Below are 22640 nucleotides of genomic sequence, written 5' to 3'. Positions count from 1 at the left end.
GAAGTGAACCACCTGAGGCTATGGTAAACCATATTGTAATGACAACAGTGCCCTAAACTCATTAAGGTCCTTTGCAGCTACAATATGTGGTGGTAGGTGGTTCCACTCCGAAGATGTTTTTGGGATAAAGGAATTTATGCAGGATGTTGTCCGGCAACGAGGAACGCCAACTTTCCGTGAGTGATCGATGCGGGATGAAACATATGTTGGTGTTGTGATCAATGCTTCTTTCAGAGTAGAGTTCATGCTGTAAATTTAAAAAAACAGACACAGACGGGACACTTTTCTGCGCAGAGCAAGAGGGGTTAGCAATAAACTATTTTTTTATTTCTGTGACACTGGAAGCACGATCATAGTTGCGCACAATAAAATGCGCTGCTCTATTCTGCACAGCTTCTAGGACGTCGATGAGTGTGTTAGTGAAAGGGTCCCATACAGAGTTAGCGTATTCTAATTTTGAGCGCACAAGTGACTTATACAGAAGAAGCTTGACAGGGCTTGGTGCTAAGTAAAAATTGCGCTTAAGGTATCCAAGCATGTGGTTAGCGGAAGCTATGATAAAGCTGACGTGTGCTTTCCAAGTTAGATCTGATGTTAGAATGACGCCGAGATATTGATAAGATTCCACGGGTGTTAGCAAGGAAGAAGAAATAGTGTAGGCAACGGGACTTTAATTTTCGCGACGAGAAAAGCGCATTACTTTGCATTTAGTCGTATTAAGAGTCATTTGCCATTGTGAACACCAGTTAGAGATAGTGGTTAGGTCTGCCTGAAGTAATTCAACGTCATTCGTATTTTTTATTTCGCGGTAAACGACACAATCGTCCGCAAATGTCCTACTGAAGATGTTACATTGTTAGGCTGGTCATTAATATATACAAGGAACAGCAAAGGACCTATGACAGAACCTTGTGGGACGCCGGAGGTCACAGGAATGGATGACGAGTGAAAGCCATTAGCGTGTACATACTGCAATCGGTTAGACAAAAAGCACTCAATCCACCTTAGTACATTATGGTCAATATTAAGTTTACTTAGTTTGTAAAGAAGTAAGTTGTGCGACACTGTGTCAAATGCTTTGCGAAAGTCTAAATAAATACAGTCAGCCTCATTGCCATGATCAAGTATGAAGTTAATATTGCTTGTAAGACTTATTAATTGTGTTTCGCAAGAGAAGTATTTTCTAAAACCATGTTGTGCACAGTTGAAGAACGAAGATGACTCAAGAAAGTTAGCTAGGTGAGACAGGATGACATGCTCCATTATCTTGCAAGGAATGCTGGTTAATGATATTGGTCGATAGTTGAGTGAAAGGTGTTTGTCGCCTGATTTGTGGAGTGGAACCACCTTACCCAATTTCCAGTCATCTGGGAGTTCACTGTCTTGTAGGGATTGCTGAAATAATTTTGACAGTATTATAGCAGAATATACTTTAGTGTTTTTCAGAATTTTACTGCTGATATTATCTGGACCGCAAGAAGAGGATAGTTTCATGTGATCTATGATAGTTATGATGCCTTCAAAATCAAAATGAATGGGATCCATTGGGAATGTGATGTGACCATTATAATCCGGTAGTGATGTGCTTGAGGAGAGACAAAATGCCTTAGCAAAAGTTTCATTAAGTACCTTAGCACTGTCGCTAATAGGGATGGGATTTGATTGTGCATCGAGAAGAGATACTGATGGCTGATCTGAACCGTTGACAGCGTTCCAGAACTTTTTCGGATCAGTTAGTAAAAGTGATGGCAGAGTAACGTTAAAATATCGTTCCTTGGCTATTTTTAACGCATTTTTGTACTCCTCAACCACACCTCTGAGTGCTGTCCAAAGTTCAGGTTTTCCCGATGACTTTGCCTTGGAATATAACCGTCTTTTTTTGTTACCAAGGCGTTTTAATGACCGGGTGAACCATGGTGACCTGCCATTAGTAGTGATGATTCTTCGAGGAGCATGCAATTCAGTTAGCTCATGTAGTTTGTTCTTAAATAAACACCAATTTTCATTAACAGACCTTTGGTCAGACTTTATGAGAAAGTCATCCAAAAATAGCTTAAGGCCATCATTAATTGACGTAAAATTTGCCTTAGCATAGTCGTAAATGACGTAAATATATCCCCTTATTTAATCAGTTATAATTCCAAGATATACGAGCGAATGCACAGCGCTCAGAGACAACCAATTGTTGGCCATAGCCGGGATCTAAAAGTCCAAGTGGCCAGAAATAGTCAATGTTCGGTAAATTTGTGTAACACAAGGTACGGACAGCACTAAATTTAACACAAACCACGCAAAAAAAAAGGACAGAACGGGCGCAGACTCCAACGGTGTTTATTGAAGGGGACATGTTGCATATATATAGCCCGAAGAAGGTGAACGCATTCGCATTTTCATTATGATAAAAAAATAGAAAACACCCCAAGGATGAAAACTACTCATTATAGCGTATTTTTTACTAATCAATGTTCACTTGCTCGCAGGGAGATATAAATGGTGCTGACGCATGGTCAGAACCCCAGGTGGTCGAAATTTCCGGAGCTCTCCACTACGGCGTCTCTCATAGCCTTAGTCGCTTTGGGACGTTAAACCCCATAAACCAAACCAAACCAGCCTTTCTCTTTGATAAGTAAAGGCTTCTGCCAGTTTACGAGCTAATCTATCTTTACTTCTAGCTAGACTTTGGATCTCCCCAAGTTCACAGATTGGTGTCGCTGAAATCATGGAGCACCAGCGATCATTGTTGACATCACTTGAGAAGGCTGACATCGCTTGACATCGCTTGAGAACATTGTTCAATATACCAGGGAACACATTCATCGCTCTGTAATTCACCAAGAAGTGCAACGCAAAAGTCATTACCGACCCCTGTGCGCAGAATAAAGCATTCACGATCCCAATTGTTGTTCTTTCTTCAGGACTGCGCTTCTAGTTTAGCCCTGTGATGTACGATTATTCAGAAACATGTAGAGTCTCAATAAAAATAATAATGACAATACAATATGAATAATTGATGAATTTTTAATAAAGTGACTACTACAGAAAAATAAATGAGCACCATTTTGCATGTAATGTGAATATCTAAGAGCGAGAAAATTACGTATAAATATGCGTGCGCATGCAGCGAATTAAAAGCAAATTAAACACTGCTCGATAACCTGCGAGTGCCGCATTAGGACCACAGGGATTTTAGGCTGCTGTGCCCTTAGCGTAAGTTTCTGTGTCATTTTCTCTTTGGACACTTCTCGTCTATTTCTTGCAGCATGCACTTTCGCATTAGGCTGATAATTATCTTGGAGAAAAACCCATCTTAAGTATTTTAGCAATTCATGTAGTTCTGCAGGCACGAACGAAGAATTAGTCACATTTTTGCAGCATTTGTCCCACTGGTGAACCTGGGGTCATTCGGGATAAGTTTAAGGAATTTCAATCAACCATCGGTTTTGCCCGTGAAGTCGCATTCCAATATTGACTAACCACATTTGTATTTATCAAATGCTCATTGACTCGCATGTCCCCTTGATTGCTGCAATGACGCAGGTGCCTGTGCCCTGGCGTGTTTCTTCGCCATGGCGGGGCGCCGTTCAGCGGGATTCTTGTTCGTGGCCATCCTGGACACCTTTCATGTGAACAGGACCGAAGGTTCCTGGCCCATCATGCTCATGGGCGGACTTGTGTACCTAGCGGGTAAGACGAGTGTTGCTGCGATAGAGGGCACTTAAGTGGACAGTGCGGACAAACTGAAGAGGTCTTGTATCGAGAGACTACAGCGTTCTAATGATAGCGACGCGATTTCATCCAAAAAGTGTCATTTCAGTAGATAGTAGAGGTGACGAGTACAAAGTACAGGCGTCGCCACTAGCGTCCACTTTCGCAAAAACCTTCAGTGTGTCAAAACAGAGTTTATAGGCGTTGATTCCGAAGATTAGCTACACCACCAATGATTTCTAACATATTGATACGTGGCGGCTAGAAGCAGCAGTAGAAACAGCAGAGGTAGCCTGCTACTCAAGGGACCGACGGCTTGGAGTAGTCTCTCAGCACACAACCGCGCACCTGAGCGTCGTCTTCGTTACAAAACACTTCGTCGTCCTTCCAGCGTCCGTAGCATGACCCCCCCTCGCGGCAAAAGCACCGTCCCGGTGGCGTGTTCGCCAAATGCAGCCGGTACAGCCAGCGATGACAGCGCCGCCCACCGGCAGGTAGCAGCCACATTAAGGCTGGTTATAAATATTCATTCAGAACGACGGCTTGACATCGCCGCTATGGCGCAGTGGATTAGAGCCACGTGTTGCGTATGGAAGGTCGGCCGTTCGACTCCGCTCTCTGTACTGTAATTTTATTGTTTTTTAAATTTCATTTCTTTCCAATTTTTTCCCTTTTAGGTCGCAAATCGTGGTGCTTAGTGGCATATAACGCCGTTTAAGAGGATTTATTATCCCTTTTAGGTAAGCCGTTGTGACAATCTTCAGTCACCGTGATCAATTCACCGTGGTTTCAAGCCATGTGGCTGTACAGGCTGCAGTTGGCGAATACGCGTCCCGGTGCGCACTACACAGGCCTGCTAGACGGCGAGTTGTAAGGTTTGAGGCGGGACACGTGGACGATGTCGGTGCGGGGTGCAGCGGCCGGGGATGGCGGATGTAGCGGAGTGATCTCGTACGTCACCGCGGTCACCGGACGTACGACCCGATAAGGGCCTGTATATCGGGGGAGCAGTTTTTCACAAAGGCCCACACGGCGGTAAGGAACCCAGAGTAACACAAGGGAGCCAGGAGAGTAGGCGACTTCACGACGGCGACAGTGATGACGTCGTTTCTGCTTGACTTGGGAGGCCTACAGCCGCTGGCGGGCGACAAGACGGGCAGCGTCGGCGCGAGCGATGGCGTCCCGAGCGTAAGGACTCGTGGAGGCGGTGTCGGGCAGTACACTGTCGAAGGGCAGCAAAGGATCGCGGCCAAAAAGAAGGTAAAAAGGGGAGAAACCGGCTGTATCGTGACGCGTAGAATTGTAGGCGAATGTAACAAATGGGAGGCTAATATCCCAGTCGCGGTGATGGTCGGAGACGTACATGGAAATCATGTTGGTGAGGGTACGGTTCAGACGTTCAGTGAGGCCGTTCGTCTGCGGATGGTAGGCCGTGGCGAACTGATGACGGACGGAGCAGGAGCGGAGGAGTTCGGCGACCACTTTGGAAAGAAAGCAGCGGCCGCGATCGGTGAGCAGGTGACGGGGAGCACCGTGGTGGAGTATGACGTCGTGCAGGAGAAAGTCAGCGACATCAGTTGTGCAGCTGGTTGGGATCGCTCGAGTAATAGCGTAGCGCGTGGAGTAGTCCGTCGCGACCGCGATCCCTTTGTTTCCCATAGCAGACACCAGAAAAGGGCCGAGCAAGTCGAGGCCGACACGGGAAAACGGGTCTACGGGGATTGGAATCGGCTGAAGGTGTCCGGGAGGGAGAACCGAGGGCGTCTTCCGTCGTTGGCACAGCTCGCAAGCGGCCACATAACGGCGGACAGAACGGTATAGACCGGGCCAAAAGAGGCGGCGGCGCACGCTGTCGTAGGTGCGGGAGACTCCAAGATGGCCAGCCGTGGGAAGGTCATGAAGCTGCTCAAGGACGCTGCTGCGCAGATGTAGAGGGACCACGAGCAAGAGGTCAGCGCCGTCAGGCCGCATATTGCGCCGGTAGAGGACGTTCTCATGGAGCACAAACGGGGCGAGGGAAGCATCACAGCGGTTGGCAGTGAGGCGGTCGATGAGGGAACGTAGCCAAGAATCCAAGCGCTGTTCTTGTGCAATGTTGCGGAAGGCCGAGATAGATGAGACGCAGGCGTCAGCCTCGCATTCGTTGGAGGAGGGCGCATCGACAGGGTAACGGGACAAGCAATCCGCGTCCTGGTGCAAGCGGCCGCACTTGTGGACGACACAAAATGTGTACTCTTGAAGGCGAAGAGCCCAGCGCCCCAGCCGGCCAGTAGGGTCTTTGAGCGAAGAAAGCCAGCATAAGGCGTGGGGATCCGTGATAACAGAGAAAGGGTGCCCAAACAAGTAAGGGCGGAATTTTGCAATAGCCAAAACCAGGGCGAGGCATTCCCGCTCGGTAATAGTATAGTTGCGCTCTGACACAGAAAGGAGACGGCTGGCGTACGCAATAACGCGAAGCTTGTTGCGTTGCCGCTGAGCAAGTAGGGCACCAATGCCATGGCCGCTCGCATCGGTGCGAAGTTCCGTAGGGGCTGAAGGATCAAAGTGCGCCAACACAGGTGGAGCAGTGAGGGCACTGATAAGGGCTCTGAAGGCGTCAGCTTGGGGGGGTCCCCAAGTGAACGGGATGTCCTTCTTGATGAGCGTGGTCAGAGGTCGGGCTATTTCCGCAAAGTCCTTGATGAACCGGCGGAAATAGGAACACAGGCCGAGGAAGCTGCGCACATCACCGGAGGAGCGCGGAGTAGGAAATGAACGCACGGCGCGGACTTTGTCGGGGTCGGGTTGGATCCCAGCAGAATCGACCAAGTGACCAAGGACTTTGAGCTGACGGCGGCCGAAGGTACATTTCTTCGAGTTCAGCTGAAGACTAGCGCGGCGGAAGACGGCAAGGATGGCTGAAAGGCGATGCAGGTGGCTTTGGAATGTGGACGAAAAAACAATCACGTCATCTAAGTAGCAGAGGCATGTCGTCCACTTAAAACCACGCAGGAGGGAGTCCATCATGCGCTCGAAGGTCGCAGGGGCATTGCACAGGCCGAAAGGCATGACTTTAAATTGGTACAGGCCGTCCGGGGTGACAAAGGCGGTTTTCTCCCGATCGCGTTCATCGACAGCGATCTGCCAGTACCCTGAGCGAAGATCGATGGAGGAAAAGTAACTGGCGCCGTGCAAGCAGTCGAGAGCGTGGTCAATTCGGGGCACAGGGTAGACGTCTTTCTTTGTGACGGCATACAGATGGCGGTAATCGACGCAGAATCGCCAGGTTTGATCTTTCTTTTTAACAAGCACGACAGGGGACGCCCAAGGACTACTCGAAGGCTCGATGATGTTGCGGGCTAGCATCTTGTCCACCTCTGCCTGAATAACACGGCGCTCTGCGAGGGAGACCCTATAGGGCCGTCTGTGAATAGGGCGGGCCTCGCCGGTGTCAATGTGGTGGGCGACAACAGAGGTTTGACCCAAGGGACGGTCCCCAAAGTCAAAAATATCACTGTAGGAGGACAAGAGGCTGTGAAGAGCTGTAGAATCAGCAGAGGGCAGATCGGCCGCTATCATCCGGGAAATAGAATCCTCACGGGAGGACTGCGATGTAGGGACATTGGAGACGGCAGTCGTTGGGTCAGGAGCCAGGACAGAAACAGTGCAATCGGTCAATGGGGACAGATCAGCAAGTGAAATGCCGGTCGGAAGTACCTGAGGGTACAGGCTGAAGTTGAGGACAGGGAGGCAGGTGCATTTGTTGGTGATGTGGACAATAGTGTGGGGAAAGAGGACGTTACGATTCAGAATCACAGCGGTGATAGGGCAGGCGACGTAGTCTCCATCATCGACGGGAGGAGAAGGCGACATAGGGATGTAGACAGCAGCTTGTGGCGGGAGACGAGCAAACTCGGTGGATTGAAGGCGAGGGGAGCTGGTGGAGTCGTCATTGCACAGGGGCAGATCCAATCGGAGAAGGCCTGAGGAACAGTCAATAAGAGCTGAATGGGCGGTTAAAAAGTCAAGGCCAAGGATTATATCCTGAGGGCACCTGGTCAGGACGGTGAACAGAACGGGTATATGACGGCCGGCAATGCTGACTCTCGCAGTGCACATTCCAATCACGGCAGCGGGGCTGCCATCGGCGACGCGAACCGTGGACATGGCGGCGGGCGTTAAAACTTTCTTCAGACGGCGGCGCAAAGAACAGCTCAGGACAGACACTTGGGCGCCAGTATCAATGAGGGCAAGGACCGGGACACCATCCACGAGAACATTCAGGAGATTACTTCTTGACAGTGAAAGCGCTCAAAAGGACAAGGACGACAGAAAAGGAAAGACATACAAAGCGCTTTGTATGTCTTTCCTTTTCTGTCGTCCTTGTCCTTTTGAGCGCTTTCACTGTCAAGATGGAAAACCAACTCGCCCACTCAATTCCATTATTCAGGAGATTACTTTGGGCAGCGGGGGTCAAGAGAGGATTTTCAGGCCGGGTCAATGATGCAGCGTCACCTCCGGGGGCTGCATCGGCTAGTTTTCCGAGAAGTGGCGGGAGGTCGAAGGAGAAGGGCTGCGGCGTGTGGTAGGAGAACGGGAGCGGCGGCCTAATGGGGAAGGTGAGCGGCTGGACCCACGAGCGTACGGAGCGGGCTCGTCACGGAGCGGATCGGTACGTGGTGTGAAGCGGCGCGGGCCGTAGTCGTTGCGGCGGTCGACGAAGGAGTAGGGGCGAGGTGGCGGGGACCAACGGATGCGGCAGTGACGGGAGATGTGTCCGACGCGAGAGCAGGTAAAACAGATCGGCCTGTCATCAGAGGTACGCCATTCGGCAGGATTGCTATATCGGTACGGAGGCGAGAAGCTGCGACTGTAAGTGGCAGCTGCGATCACTGGAGGGTCCGGGTTGGCATGAGCGTTGTCCACGACGCGAGGAGAAGGGACGGCCATGTTCGCAACCTCCTGGCGAACGACGGCTTGGATGAGGGCCAGGTGTTGTCCGGCAGTGGCAAGGAAGAAACAGCGGGCGTCATCGCCTCCAGTTCGCGGCGCACGATGCGGGTTAAGTTAGCCGGGTCGGAAGGCTGCCGCAATGTTGGGAGATCTTCACAGGAGGAGCTAGCAGCAGTGTTCGGCAGCCGGTCAAAACGGTGAGAAATGCGCCGGTGTTTGGCTTGCTCGAAACGCCGGCACACCTCAAGAACAGAAGCGACCGTGGAACAGTCTTTGCATAGAAGCAGATTAAAGGCATCGTCGGCAATGCCTTTCAGTATGTGGCCAACTCGATCTGCCTCGGACATGTCTTTATCAACTTTATGGCACAAGGCGAGAACGTCTTGTATGTAAGCCATGTATGGCTCGGAGGAAGTTTGGGCGCCTGACGCGAGTGCCTTCTTGGCGGCGAGTTGGCGGCCGATGGGTTTTCCGAAGAGGTCGCGGAGCTTCTGCTTACAGATGTCCCAGGAGGTCAAGTCATCTTCGTGGGTTTCGAACCACACTCTCGCGGTGCCGGTCAGGTAAAATATGACGTTAGCGAGCATCAGCGTTGGATCCCACCTGTTGTGCGTGCTGACGCGTTCGTAAAGGGCCAGCCAGTCGTCCACATCAACGTCGTCGGTACCGCAGAACGTTCCCGGTTCGCGGTGGTGGGCGACGACGACCGCTGGCGGTGTTGACGGAGAGGGAGATGGCTCGGACTCGGTAGACATGTTGGCGAGACGGGGGCCACGGCGGAGAGCCAGCTTGAGGTCGGGGATCGAATTTAGCAACCTCCACCAAATGATACGTGGCGGCTAGAACCAGCAGTAGAAACAGCAGAGGTAGCCTGCTACGCAAGGCACCGACGGCTTGGAGTAGTCTCTCAGCACACAAGCGCGCACCTCAGCGCCGTCTTCGTTACAAAACACTTCGTCGTCCTTCCAGCGTCCGTAGCAATATGATCACAGAGCCCTACTTCAGTCTTGACGGCAGGAGTTCGAATTCTTTGGCGGAGCAAAAACGGCCCATTTTGAACTCAAATTTCCCAGCCATTAACTTCGTCGTTTGCTTCCAGAAAAAAGCATCACGAGAACCAGAAAGGGCCAGAAATTGTATCTTTATTAAGGACGAATGCGGGAAAAGTTTTCCTCGATATCTCTTTAAGTATGGCGCTGGAACTTCAGTGTAACGTAGCTGGAACTACGTAGTAAATTTTAATTGTTTCCTATTGAACTGGACTGAATTCCAATGCTTTCAGAAACTACAAGTGCGAGTTACTTGATGCAGTGTTTCATACTGCTACGCTAGTCCTCGCACGTGCTCAGAAGGAAAGCATTCTTTATTCGCTGTTTTTCAAACTTCTAACCAATACGCGATATCTTGGGCTGTTTTATCTCACCTATTCAGAGTTTTTGAACCGCACTAATAATCGCATGAGCAGAGTATATTATCCTTTGGTAGCAAACCTTAAAATCTATTCGCACGAAGGTGGGTATGGAGTTGGCGATGTTCTGTATGCCTTAGTAGTTGAACAGCTCGGGAAATAATAATAGGACCTACAGGCTATTAGGACCACAGCCCTGAATTCCGACGTATCCTTTATAAATAAATAAATGCATAAATATCCTTTCTTCAAAACCCGCAAGTTTTTTATAGAAAAATCAGTTCATTCTTGGAAATGCATTGACCATTCATTGTCAACCAAAGTTGCAAAAGGTGGAAAAGATGGTACTGCAGGAAATACTTGTAGGAACACGCGTACGCTCGCCTGCGAGTTTATGAAAACCGGGACACATTGTGGGAATTAATATCGTCTTCACATCGGATAGGCTTCCGGCCTATTCCATTGGTCTTGAAAGAAAGGCCGGAGTGTTGATAGAACGCCTCCTAATATACCTTTGTAAGTGAGGCCCTCTTACGCAATCGCATGTTGCGGATGAAAGATGGTATTTTTCACCGAAAAACACGCCTCTGCTTGCTTCTTACTCGGGCCCTACACGTCGCTGTTTGCACAAAATGTGAAACAAAATCGGCTGGCTTTCTTGCAGTAAGTTGTGGCATCTTCAAGAAAAATAGCAGCAAAGAGCTTAAAGGTGCAGGAGGACAATTCTGTTCAATAGCTCTTCTCACTACAAACTGATTTCATGACCTTTTCTGGCTATGTTAACGTTTGTCCGACAGCAAAATGCATTAATGGCGGAGAAAACAGAAAACAGAAGTTAGTAATCATACCAGCACTAGACTCAAACCCGTGACATCTATACCGGAAAGCAAGCGCGCCAATTTTGTGAAGCGAGTCAAGGTGTAACCAGGTCTCTAGGGCCAGCAGTAGAAAATTGGCGTCGACGAGCTTAGTGGACTAGCCACTTCGGTCGGTGATGGCGACACTAGTATTTATATTATTGGCCGTGTGTAACTTATTAATGCGTTGTTTTTGTTGAGAGCGCTGTTTTGATTTAAGACGATACAATACCGATACAAGCCAGCTTAATTTTGCCATAAATGTCCCTCTTGAAAGTAATTTTGTTTAAGAATTAGTGAACTGGAAAACAAAATGAAACTCCCGTTCGCGGAATCATGCATTTAATGAGAAATCTGTCACTTTTAAATCGGAAATATAGAGACAGGAAAGCATTGGCCGCGCCATTTTTTTGACAGCCTACTTTTTCGGCATGCCATGATGCGTTAGCGGTTTATTGAGCAGGTAGAGAGCAGCAGTACCTGTAACACCCAAGCACATGCCTTATGTGTACGCTGACGCCAAAATCATTTCTCCGCAGACGGATCATGATATCGAGGCTCCCGCTGGCACGCAGTTACCCGCCGATATCGCTAAAAGGCATCACTTGATAGCGAAACTATGCTGGCTGTGTTTCATTAAGAGTGCGTGTTACGACCCTCTGAATTGCCGGTGTATAAGCAGGTTAACGACATCCCCGCAAAACCTCCCACGCTGCCCATAGACGTAGGATAAGGAGAACCACTTCGGCCGGAATGCAAAAAGAAAGTATAAGAAGAGTCTCTGGCGCTGATCGGAGTAGGGAAAGTCGTGTGTACCTCGGCAAGGGTCACGTGGGTCACCTCGATCACGTGGCCTTGAAGGGGCGCTTTCTCGGGCGTTCCAGGCCGGCGTAGACGGTATTCTCACTTCCCGGTAGATTATCTGAGAGTCTTCCGTATCGACGTGCACGATGGCGGTAACGTTCGCCCAGCTTCATCTTACGACCACAGAGCGAACCCATTATCGGGCACTATGTCCCAGCATGACATCGGTAAAATTTTAGTTACCTAATAGAGAAACGCATGAGTGAATGCTTACGTCAAACAACGGCTGTCGAAAATAGACATATTTCAGCCACGTACTCTTGACTAGAATTCTGTTTTCTGCGTGTCGGGACGCGAGGCTGCTTCAATCTGTGTTGGTACTGGCTGCACAAATTATCATCTCATTGGTCGGTCCGACAGCGCTTCTTGTACCTTCTGCGGCTGTTGTGAAATGAAGCGGCCCCTGTTTTGTACTCGCTGTGCGTTTAGTGCTGAGAGACAAAAGCTCTGTTGTGGGTCACACAACCTGGATGCACCCCACTCGGTGAGGAAAGCATCGAACGCAGGCTATTGCGTTCGTCAGCTCTGGAGACCTGCCAAGCATACCGTGGTCACCCAGCCTCCGCCTCATCTTGCAGTCTCTGTCTTCATGTCTCCCTTTTCGCTTATGCTGGGCAGACAACTGGAACACCCTGCTGCTCAATCGCTGTTTTTCTGTTCTGAGCTTTTGCTTCGTTACGTGTGGCGTCTAACGCGTGCAAAAATGACCTCCGTTTCAGGGCTCATCACGGGTCCCCTAGCCCACCGATTCAACGCAAGGCCTGTGATCATTGCTGGAGCAGTCATATCGGGTATCGGCGCAATGCTCAGCTTCTTTCCGGACAGCATTGCGGCCATGACGGTGACACTTGGCGCAATACACGGTAAGAATAAATTACCACCAGGTGTCAATGACAAGTGCTTGTCGAAAGCGGGGAAAGAGAACTTTCATTACAAAAACAAATATTTTCTTAAAATGAGTGAAGCGAAAGACGGAAGCTATTTTTTCTGAAATGCAAAGTGTTCTGTTGTTTTTTTTTTCACGGTGACTGCTGGTATTTCATAGCTGCTTACAGTCCTGAGCAAGTCGTGGCAACAAAAGTTTTGCAGGAAATCGCGAATTTTGTGGTTATTCAGAATTTCAGAATGACGTTTCGATAATATACCCCATACAGAAAACTAGATGGAAAACAACCTAGAAATTTGCTTGTCCCAAATAATGAGCAATAAGAAAATTAATGCTGAAACTTTATTCCCTCTTATACTGCTCGCGACTTCAGAATCCCTTATCTGTGCTGGTCAAATTGTAGAACCAATATGTTGGTCTCACTTTGGCAGTAACTACAATCTTGAGCAGGTTTTCTTTAGCAATTAGAATTATGTTAGTGAAGCTAAAATTAAGGATGTAATTTAGTCGAGGGCAGAACTTCAAGCATATGAGCCCAACCGTGAACTCAGGTAATGCCTGCCTCTGAAGCTACCCACTTATTAATGCAAAAGAAAAAGTTTTTTTTTTAAACGTCTTTATTTCTGCATTTAGTAGGCCGATACCTTGCGGCAGAACTAAGGTGCTTCATGGAGGTTGGGGTGGGGGAGTGGTTAAGGGTGGGGGTGAGGATGGGGGTGTTAAGACGGGCCGCATGTCTCTATCTTTTTCCAGCTTTCTTTTCAGTAATAATGCCTTCAGAGGCTGAGCACTGCGAAAAAAACTTGACGAAGGTCAGCCTGCAAAAAACAAGGTCAAAATTTAAAGCCTTCTGGTGCAGATGCATACGCCTGTCAGGAGGTCAGTATCGATTATAAACAATATTTAGTTCTGCCTGTTTGTACAAGAAGTGCTAGGAAAGATAGTTATTGCTCTAACTAAAATGTTTCTTGATTGTGTAAGCTCCTATAGGTAATGTCACCAAAGAAAGGAGAAAATTCTGAAAACTGTCACCGCAAGATATCACTCTTGTCTCCCCGTTTCCTTGTATGAAGAACGCGCGGAAATATTTACTAAAATCGTAGGCGCCAGTCGATCACAACTAGTTCCCACATAGAGCCCGATTTTGCTTGCGTTCGGCGCTTGGTGAACTAACGCCGGTTGTCTTCAACAGTCCCGGCTTAATTTAGTCAGTTACAGTAATGCAGGCTGGTGTCCAAGGAAGATGCTAATAATGCTAACAAGAAATAGAATCAGCTTGGGTGAACATATGGAAAAGAGAGTGACTATTGAGCATTTTTCTATGCAGTCGCTACGTACAGCCGGCCAAAACTTTAGCTGGCGTGCGCGACGGACGCTTTTTCTGCGCTCTTGCGCTTAGTGAAGAAGCAAACTTGGGGAAAGCTTAATATTAAGCAGGTGTTTAGTGAACCTTTGCTTAAATTTGATTTCTTAGCAAGTTTTGTCCCGTGATAAGGTGGAGGAGCACGGAAAACGTGGCCGTCGCGCACGCCAGCTAAAGTTTTGGCCGGCTGAACCTCTGCTGATCTCCATTTATGCGTTGTACTGTATCTAAATGGATTGGCACCCACCCAGTAGCATTGGTGGGAATGTCTTCTCTAGCAAACAGAGTTACGAAGAGAGGGGCAAGCCTCAGGGAGCTTTCTAGTGTTTCAACACGAGGACTTGTCTTCGTCTGGGCACTGCGGTGACGATTGGCGGGGTTTAAATAGGATCATCACTCCGAGAAGGAAGGACCGCTGACTGAGAGAAGGGAGTTGGGGATGTGTACAGGGAATCTTGTCTAGATACGATGACTGCTAGAGAGGATTAACCGGTTAACGTGCAAGACTGTGAAAGAAATACTCCAGCTCAGCTGAAAGGAATCCCGGGTGTAGCGAGGGTGGTGAGAAAGCGAAAGTGGGCTTGAAAGGCTATGTGTTCACATTTTGGGTCGGCAATATGTGGCATTGTTGCCGACCCGGTCAGTGGTTAGGCTGACGTGGAAAAACTAAAAGAACACAACTAAGCAGTAAGGCCGAACGAAATACCGGGTTGCGAAAAAAAGACGGGAGGAGTGCGAAGAAAGAGCGAAAAGAAGAAGCGGAGAGCGAGGGCACATGAAAATGCGAAAGGTACATTAGAATCGTAGAAGGTGGTGCAGAGTACAAAGTGCAATTGATCAGAATTAACGATAACAAAAATCAAAAAGAGATGAAAAGGGGCAGACGAGGTTCGGGTAGGGATCAGGGGTAGAGTAAAAGAAACGATAAAGGGGATGTATGGAATACTGAACACACGGGCGTAATTATTTTTTGAAATATTTTTGCGCTGAAAACATGCAATACGTTTTTAAAGAATTACGTCAATGCCGAAATGTACCGGAGAGATTCTAAGTTTCGTTTGCAGGTATTCTTCCGTTTGGGTTGTTAGGTTTTAAACATCTGAGTTAAGAATACCTCTCTGTATTTTCTATCCCTTGAATGTTTGAGGCCCGACTGGAGAATAAAGAGCTTAAGATCACAGAAGTTGTGGCCACGTTGATCAAAATTTTCCCGGACACGCTTTTTGGATGTTATTTCCTATGTCACTAGGGTGGCTCCTTAGCATTCATTGCTTCTGACAGCATGAGCATTGAAGCGTGTGCATTACATTAGACGACGTGTAAAGCTAGTCCTTATATTGAAGAGGAAGTCACTTGCCATCCTTCTAACAGTACAGTCGCTTTGTAAGTGATTGCATGTCTTGCATTGAGGGTCAGATCATGAGGTTTTGTCAGTGGGGGATTCTTATCGAGCCTAGCCTGTACTGGGAAACCTCAGTAGTTTGTATTTTGTTTTGGCGAGAGTGGTGCAAGCTCCCTCGGTCTTCCAACTCCCTTGTTCACTTTGTGTTTGCAAGAGAACTCATCTAATTAACCTCTCTCTACCGTCGACTCTTCCCCACGGAAAAGAGTTTAACCAATTCCTGGTTGAAAACCTATGTATTCATCGCGTACTCTTTCACAGCTTTTATAAATTTTCAGTGGTCACGCTTGCCAGTCTCGCCGCCATCATAGATAGTGCCCGGTTTAATATAAGTGCAGTTTTAAGCTTGGGCCTGCTGATGAAAGAAAAGCTTGTGGTCTTGTTCTTCACTTTTAAAAGTTGGTGCCAGTACTTGATCGCATTAAGATTAGCGTTAAAAAAACTGAGTCTGACTTTCCTAGATTTAGTATTTTAAAACTAGCGTCTACAATTACCCTTACCATAAAAAATTAAAAGTATTAGTCCACACGGTACAAATGGTGAGCCGGACTTATATAGTTCCGTGGTCCCTGACAGAAAACTGCGATTCCCAGTCACAATCTTATAAAATGTCATTGACATTGCATAGTGGATATGTTGCAGTCTTATATTTTACAGTGGACAGGATCCAAGCACCGGGGACCCTGGCTATTTGAAATACTTTTCATTGATGGGCGCGTATTCACTGATCTATAAGTTTTTGTAAAAAACAAACCTTTGAGTACTTATGTTGTCGGAGTCTCTGACCAAGTATCAGCACGCAGATATCAAATGTTCGATTGGCGTAGCTAACACCATAACCTCTCGTATTTCGTTTAACGCAGCCATAGGTGCCGGCATGGTGTTCGTAGTCTCCCCCACCATCATAAGCGAGCACTTCGTCAAGCACAAGGGCCTCGCGATGGGCATCAACTTCACAGGGGTCACCATGGGAACCTTCGCCTTCCCCAAGCTGCTCGAGTACCTGACCAAGTCGTACGGGCTGCGCGGCGCCCTGCTCATCTTCGGAGCCATCGTGATGAACGGCCTCGCCTTCAGCCTCTTCCCGCGCACACCCAAGTGGAGGAGTGCCGCTCCCGAGCAGAAGCAGGGCTCTCCGGCTCCCATCGGCGCAGAAAAGCACGGGACATTGCGCCATGGCCTCACCGTGTTCAAGCACCCCATATTCTACCTCGTCATGTACAGCTTCATCGTCCACAGCTTCGGTTTTGAGTGTTACATATCGCTCTTCGTCGACTTCGCTGTGGACAGAGGAGTGGCTGTGTCGAGCGCTGTCACCATGGTCTCCATGGGGGCCATCGCCGAGGCCCTCGGAAGGCTGACGCTGCCGGCCGCCGTCGACCGTGGCTGGTTGACAAACAAGCAGCTCATTGTGATCATCTTCAGTGTCCAGGGTTGCATGTTCATCCTCTTACCTTTCCTCTACGTCCACGGGCTCATCTTTGCCGTGGCGGTAGTCATCGCCTACACCATCGGCACTGGCCTGGTGCTCTTTCCCGTCATCCTTGCTGCGTACCTGGGGCTGGAGCGAATGTCCATGTCGTACGGGATGGTCATCGCCTCTGCGGGCCTGCTGTCATTTATAAAGCCGTCAGTTGTGGGTACGTATGTACTGCTGAAGTTTTTTTTTTAACAAACGTGTTATGGCAGTGTTACCAAGTGTTATGACAGCCTTAGTTTCGAACAAATTGATAACCCTGCCGGAAAACGTAAATCCCCACCTATAGTCGGATGCAACTTAAGTCTGCATTGAAGCTCCGCCCACATTCAGCCTCCGCGCACAGAATTCCTCCGCGACAAAAAAGTAGTCCGATGCTTAAACGTTTCTTGTTACCCAAACAATAAGCTTGTCACAAGAAAAAAAATTTGAGCTCTAGAATTCTGATACGTGGGTTGATTGATCCAGTCAAACATTCGAAAGGTGACTTCGTTTACTATTGCGATTTCCCACCGGAGTAATACAAGACGCTGCGGATCGCGGCCCGGTGTTAGCAACTCGTGTTTTTTTAAGACTCGTGTTTTTTTAATAGTTTCTTTAATACTCGTGTATCTTAATAGAGTACATTTATTGCGCTTGTACACAATTTCCTTGTACACTGAGGACAGAAATACGATATTGGGTTTGCCGAAAAAGGGCAAAGAAGCTAGTATGCAGCAATTTTCGAAAATGATGCAAAAGCTAATGAGCATCTTAACAGAAGTAGATTGCTCATTTATCGCTTCGCACACACTAATGGCAATCTTTGCGCCCATGAAAGAGGGGACACAAAACTAAGTTATCTATTGAGCCAGAAACTCGATACTTCCGGGTAGTTAAACACGAAATGAACATGCCTTCCTGATCACAATTTAATAATGCTCAATAGTTGAAACACGTAACACCAGCCGGAAGATGATGTAAGAGGCTAAAAACAAAATTTTGGTTGATTGATGCTTGTTAAATAGGTGATGTACTACAGCGCTGTTTCCTGGGCGATCCGTTTTCATTGTCCTCAGTGCTTTTGCAGGGGTATACAATTGGCAACTGCAAAAGACGCCATTGCCCATCAAATACTTGGTTTCTGTGGCTGTTGGCTTCTGTCATTACTATGACATTATTATTTTGAACCTAAGTAACACTTGAGAGGAAGCATTTTTTTAAAGGCTTCGTATTGTCTTTAAGTATTTAAGAGCGATAAAATAGACATGTTGTGGCAAATCTATTCATTTAAATCCCGTGAAGAATTAGGCGGGCGCGGTGGTCCAAAATTAATTTTTAGTAGACAGTTTCTTAAAGCCATCCTTTAAAAAAAAAGGGGGGGGGGGGAGGGGGCTGCGTATGTATCAAAAATTAAGTTCTGTGATTTGAAGAAAAAAACCGGCGCGGTCGTTCAGTGGTTACGGCGCTCGGCTGCTGACCCGAAAGACGCGGGTTCAGTCCCGGCTGCAACGGTCGTATTTCGATGGAGGCGAAATTCTAGGAGCCCGTGTACTGTGCGATGTCAGTGCACGTTAAAGAACCCCAGGTGGTCGAAAGTTCTGGATTCCTTCATTGGTGCGTCTGTTATAGCCTTAGTCGGTTTGGGGCCATAAACCCCCATATACCAAACCGAACATAATAGGTTGACCGCAAAAAATATACGACATTGCAATGACGCCACCGGTAATCATTTATATACTTTATAGAGCGCGAAATATTTGATAAAGACAGAAACTACAAAGATACATTAGTCCCACATTTAAATATTCGTCCTCTAGTGCTATTCCTTCTTGTGCGATCAGCGTTTTGTCTGTCCAACATGTACGAAATGCATTCCATGCACTTATCGTTGCGCTACAACTCCCTGTGTGGTATTATAATAAATTTACCGTCGGCAAAAAGTGGCATATGGAAAAAAATTGCCTAACCGCAGTTTCTACAAAAAGCACGGATTTAATGCAGTTTAAAAATCTGAAACGAGTAAAGTCCCCGCTAGGCAGCATTGTAAGGAAGCTTAAGGAAACCGCCGCACAGTGCTTGTGATCGTGGCAACATGACAGCATACTGTTCCCTTACATTTCACTCTCAAGATAAGTCATTGTACATCCCATGCGTTGTGTTCATTTTGTAGGAGTTAGACTGGGCCTTGAAGATTATTCATGTAACTGGAGAGGAGCGCTTGGGTCCATTTTGTGCAGACACATTTTCATGTGTGTCGAGTGTAGTGCATCCAAGCAGAGCCAGTACAGAAATTTGACACCAAGAATGTTTGACGCGGTGAGCATAGGGACGACATGCCGTACGGTAACGTGGAAAGGGTGCAGCAGCTAGAATTTCAGATTTCGCGAAGAGAAATCGTCGAAAGCCGCGAATCCTTAGGCCACTGAAAACTAGTTGCGCAGCGCGGGACATCAGCAAGCGGGAGAGATCCGTTCATCGATGAGTTCATAACATTATCAGGGTGGAGGTCGCGTGCTGTGCGCCGAGATTAGGCGTCAGCGCTAAAACATGGCTCCAGCAGAGACGACTAAAAAACTGCCTCTCACTCGTCCGCAACCAAATAACGCCGGAGCGTGCCGGTGAGATTTCCTCCCTTGACTTTTAAGAGACAAGCAATGTCAGTATGGTTATCTTACAACATGCCTGAATAAACCAGCCTAGAACCACGTTTCAGTTTTGAACCTTGGCGGAAGTGGCGGACAAATCAATTGGTGCGTCAGCTAGCTGCCGCTCAAATGGCAAATTGCTCAAACCTGTACGGTGCCGCTACGAGGAGGGCCGTGCCGAACAACAAAATACCGGCGGACTTGTTTGTTGGAGACCAACGATGAGCCGCACACGCAGCGCATCAGCATGACGTCTTTGATCATTCGTCAGGTGGGATGTCAGCGGCGCATTACAACAAATGTTACTAGGGCACGTCCACCACGTCTCTGTTCATGCGATTTCTGTTATTGCTTGTGTCGTTTGTGCTGATGAGCAGGTATTACTGTGTCGTTGCTAGCCAGTTTTCTTTTCTTCTTCGAACAGGTCACTTCCGGGACAAAGTTGGCGCCTACGATGTGCTCTTCGTTATCTGCGGTTCTCTCATCGCGTTCGCTGCTCTAATCTGGATCCTTGTGTTTACGTTGGAACTGCGAGAGAGCAAAAAGCAAATTATGGCTAAAGCTGCCGGTTCTGGTGGCGACGTCAGTGCTACAAAAATGTAGGACTGCGCCAAGAGGAGGCACTTAAACACGTCATCAACACCTGATAAAGACGAAGATGGAATTGAAGTTCATGTTTTGTTCTCGCAGGCGATATAGGAAAGAAAGTGTGCGTAGTTAGGCGAATGACGATGATGAATGGTGTTTTGCGCCAGTGGGTGGAACTTTTGAGTCGCGATATAATTCCTTGGAACGAAAACTAGCCACATGCTTCCTTCTTAGTTAACGTAGGCGCACCTGTTGCGTGCGCGTGGTATGACATCGTCTGCAAAGCGTTGAGATGACAGAATAACGAGCGTTTCAGTTTGGTATCCTTGATGCCATAGATAGCATAAGAGAGCTCACGCACGCCTGCCATTGTCCCCATCTGACTACATTCAACTGGGTGTCAGCGGCGTAGCAGGACTTTTCACGTTCACCCATCTGGTTGTGGGGGGAGCTGGTAAGAACTCGCACTATAATGCCCCACGGGTAAGCTTAAGTAAGAAAAAGAGATACCGTAGCTCAGCTGGCAGAGCACTGCATGCGGCATGTTGAGTTTCAAAGGAGGCAAAACGCAAAGGGCGCCCGTGTGCTTTATGTTATCGGTGACCGTTAAAGATCCCCAGGTGATCGAAATTATTCTACACCCTTCTTCTACGGCGCCGCTTTCTCTCTTTCTTTTACGCCCACGTTCCTCCTTTCTGTCACAACGCGATTGAGGTGTCCCCCGAGAAGGGGGACAGTTACTGGCTACTTCCTTTCGTCAAAAGCTGCAATTTTACTCTTTTTATTTCGGGTCTTGGAATGCGTTTTTAATGCGTTCGCACTATGACTCCCGTTAAGGCAAAAACTGAGTATCGTTGTCGTCGTTTACCTGAAGTCTCGGAGGAGCAGAATCTGAAAAGGAAAGGAAAGACACAGTGGCCGCTTTCACGCACCATGAGCGAAGGGCTGAAGAAGGCGATGAACGGAAACAGAAAGAATGGAAATCAAATGTATGGAAAGTCGACAGTTTCATTTTCGAGGGACGCCTTAAGAGGCCAGTGCCATAGAAAGCCCTAAAGCTCAGGCAGGCTCCTCTAATGTTGCGGTTTGGGGTTACACAGAAACGCACTCAGAGAGAATTGTGTACGTTGCTTTGCTTTGAGTAGAGCCACGAGTATTTATGGTCTCCATTTGAAACGGGGATTTAAAATTCCACCGCTGCTGGAAAAATTCCGACGGCTGCAAAACCGCCGTCTACACAGGATTACTCCTGAGTGTCTGCATGTAATGGATGAGGGCCCCGTCAGTGCGGTGGTTGTTTGTCCACTCTCTGAGAGCGCACTGCAGACACGTTGCCTAATTTCCGAAATCGGTCAACATGCAAATCCTGGTTCCTTCAATGGAAATAAAATGACTGCTCGAACCGTGACATTTTTTGTGTTTGTGCTAGTGATTGCAATTCGTCCACACATTCATCGATGTCATAATTGAGGTGCTGATGTTATCGCATTCTCTCTCGCATAACCCGCATTGATCGTCTTCGAACTCTTTCTTCCATTTGCTGGGAGATTATTTTTTTAGGAATAATGCACCTAATTCCCCCTCCTCCTGCCAGTACCACGATTGGAATAAATTACATTGCTCTGTGTTTTACCCTGTCTGAGTTGCTGTTCGCTTATACATAAGTTTATCACCCGGAACATCTCATTTGATTACCCAGTGCTCCTTTGTAATAAGGGGGTAATTACTCATTGGCATCCACCCAAGCGCAGCCATATGGCTACAAAGGAAACCTAAACATTTCACCAACACTGTTCCCACTTCGAGTTACTGATCAATTCGCTCTCGCCCTACCATAAGCTTGCTGTCCCGGTTAGCTCAGTTGGTAGAGCGACTGCTCCGGTGTAGCGGTGGTCCCGGGTTCGAACCCCGGACCAGGTCAAATTTTTCTTTAACTACGAAGTTTCTGAGAAAGCTGTATAGCTTTCCTTTGTAGCCGTATGGCTGCGCTTGGGTGGATGCCAATGAGTAATTACTCCCTTATTACAAATTTACTCCACCTTGGGGGATTCCCCTAAACATTTGACCAACACTGTTCCCACTTCGAGTTACTGATCAATTCGCTCTCGCCCTACCATAAGCTTGCCGTCCCGGTTAGCTCAGTTGGTAGAGCGACTGCTCCGGTGTAGCGGTGGTCCCGGGTTCGAACCCCGGACCAGGTCGAATTTTTCTTTAACTACGAAGTTTCTGAGAAAGCTGTATAGCTTTCCTTTGTAGCCGTATGGCTGCGCTTGGGTTGATGCCAATGAGTAATTACTCCCTTATTACAAATTTACTCCACCTTGGGGGATTCCCCTAAACATTTGACCAACACTGTTCCCACTTCGAGTTACTGATCAATTCGCTCTCGCCCTACCATAAGCTTGCCGTCCCGGTTAGCTCAGTTGGTAGAGCGACTGCTCCGGTGTAGCGGTGGTCCCGGATTCGAACCCCGGACCAGGTCGAATTTTTCTTTAACTACGAAGTTTCTGAGAAAGCTGTATAGCTTTCCT

At 47.9% G+C, this 22640-nt stretch overlaps 1 protein-coding gene across 6 annotated transcripts in view; it reads left to right on the top strand.

Moving 5' to 3' along the window:
• Positions 1–21747, top strand: part of LOC149325883 (monocarboxylate transporter 2-like) — a 44932-nt gene extending 23185 nt beyond the window's left edge. For 4 of the 6 annotated variants that reach the window (XM_089563288.1, XM_089563284.1, XM_089563287.1 and 1 more), the window contains 4 exons: positions 3538–3684; positions 12486–12629; positions 16281–17057; positions 19946–21747. In XM_089563288.1, the coding sequence (XP_089419414.1) occupies positions 3538–3684; positions 12486–12629; positions 16281–17057; positions 19946–20124 (1247 nt within the window). In that variant the 3' untranslated portion in view covers positions 20125–21747. The remainder of the gene's footprint in view (positions 1–3537; positions 3685–12485; positions 12630–16280; positions 17058–19945) is intronic. The other 2 variants (XM_089563290.1, XM_089563289.1) reach the window with 1 other exon arrangement.
• Positions 21748–22640: the final 893 nt, after the last annotated feature.

The sequence above is a fragment of the Amblyomma mixtum genome, chromosome 10 (assembly GCF_055824585.1).
Source record: "Amblyomma mixtum isolate Tamu chromosome 10, ASM5582458v1, whole genome shotgun sequence".
Lineage (NCBI taxonomy): Eukaryota > Metazoa > Arthropoda > Arachnida > Ixodida > Ixodidae > Amblyomma > Amblyomma mixtum.
Note: the sequence above shows the minus strand (reverse complement) of the source record. Positions and strands in the feature narration are given on the sequence as shown.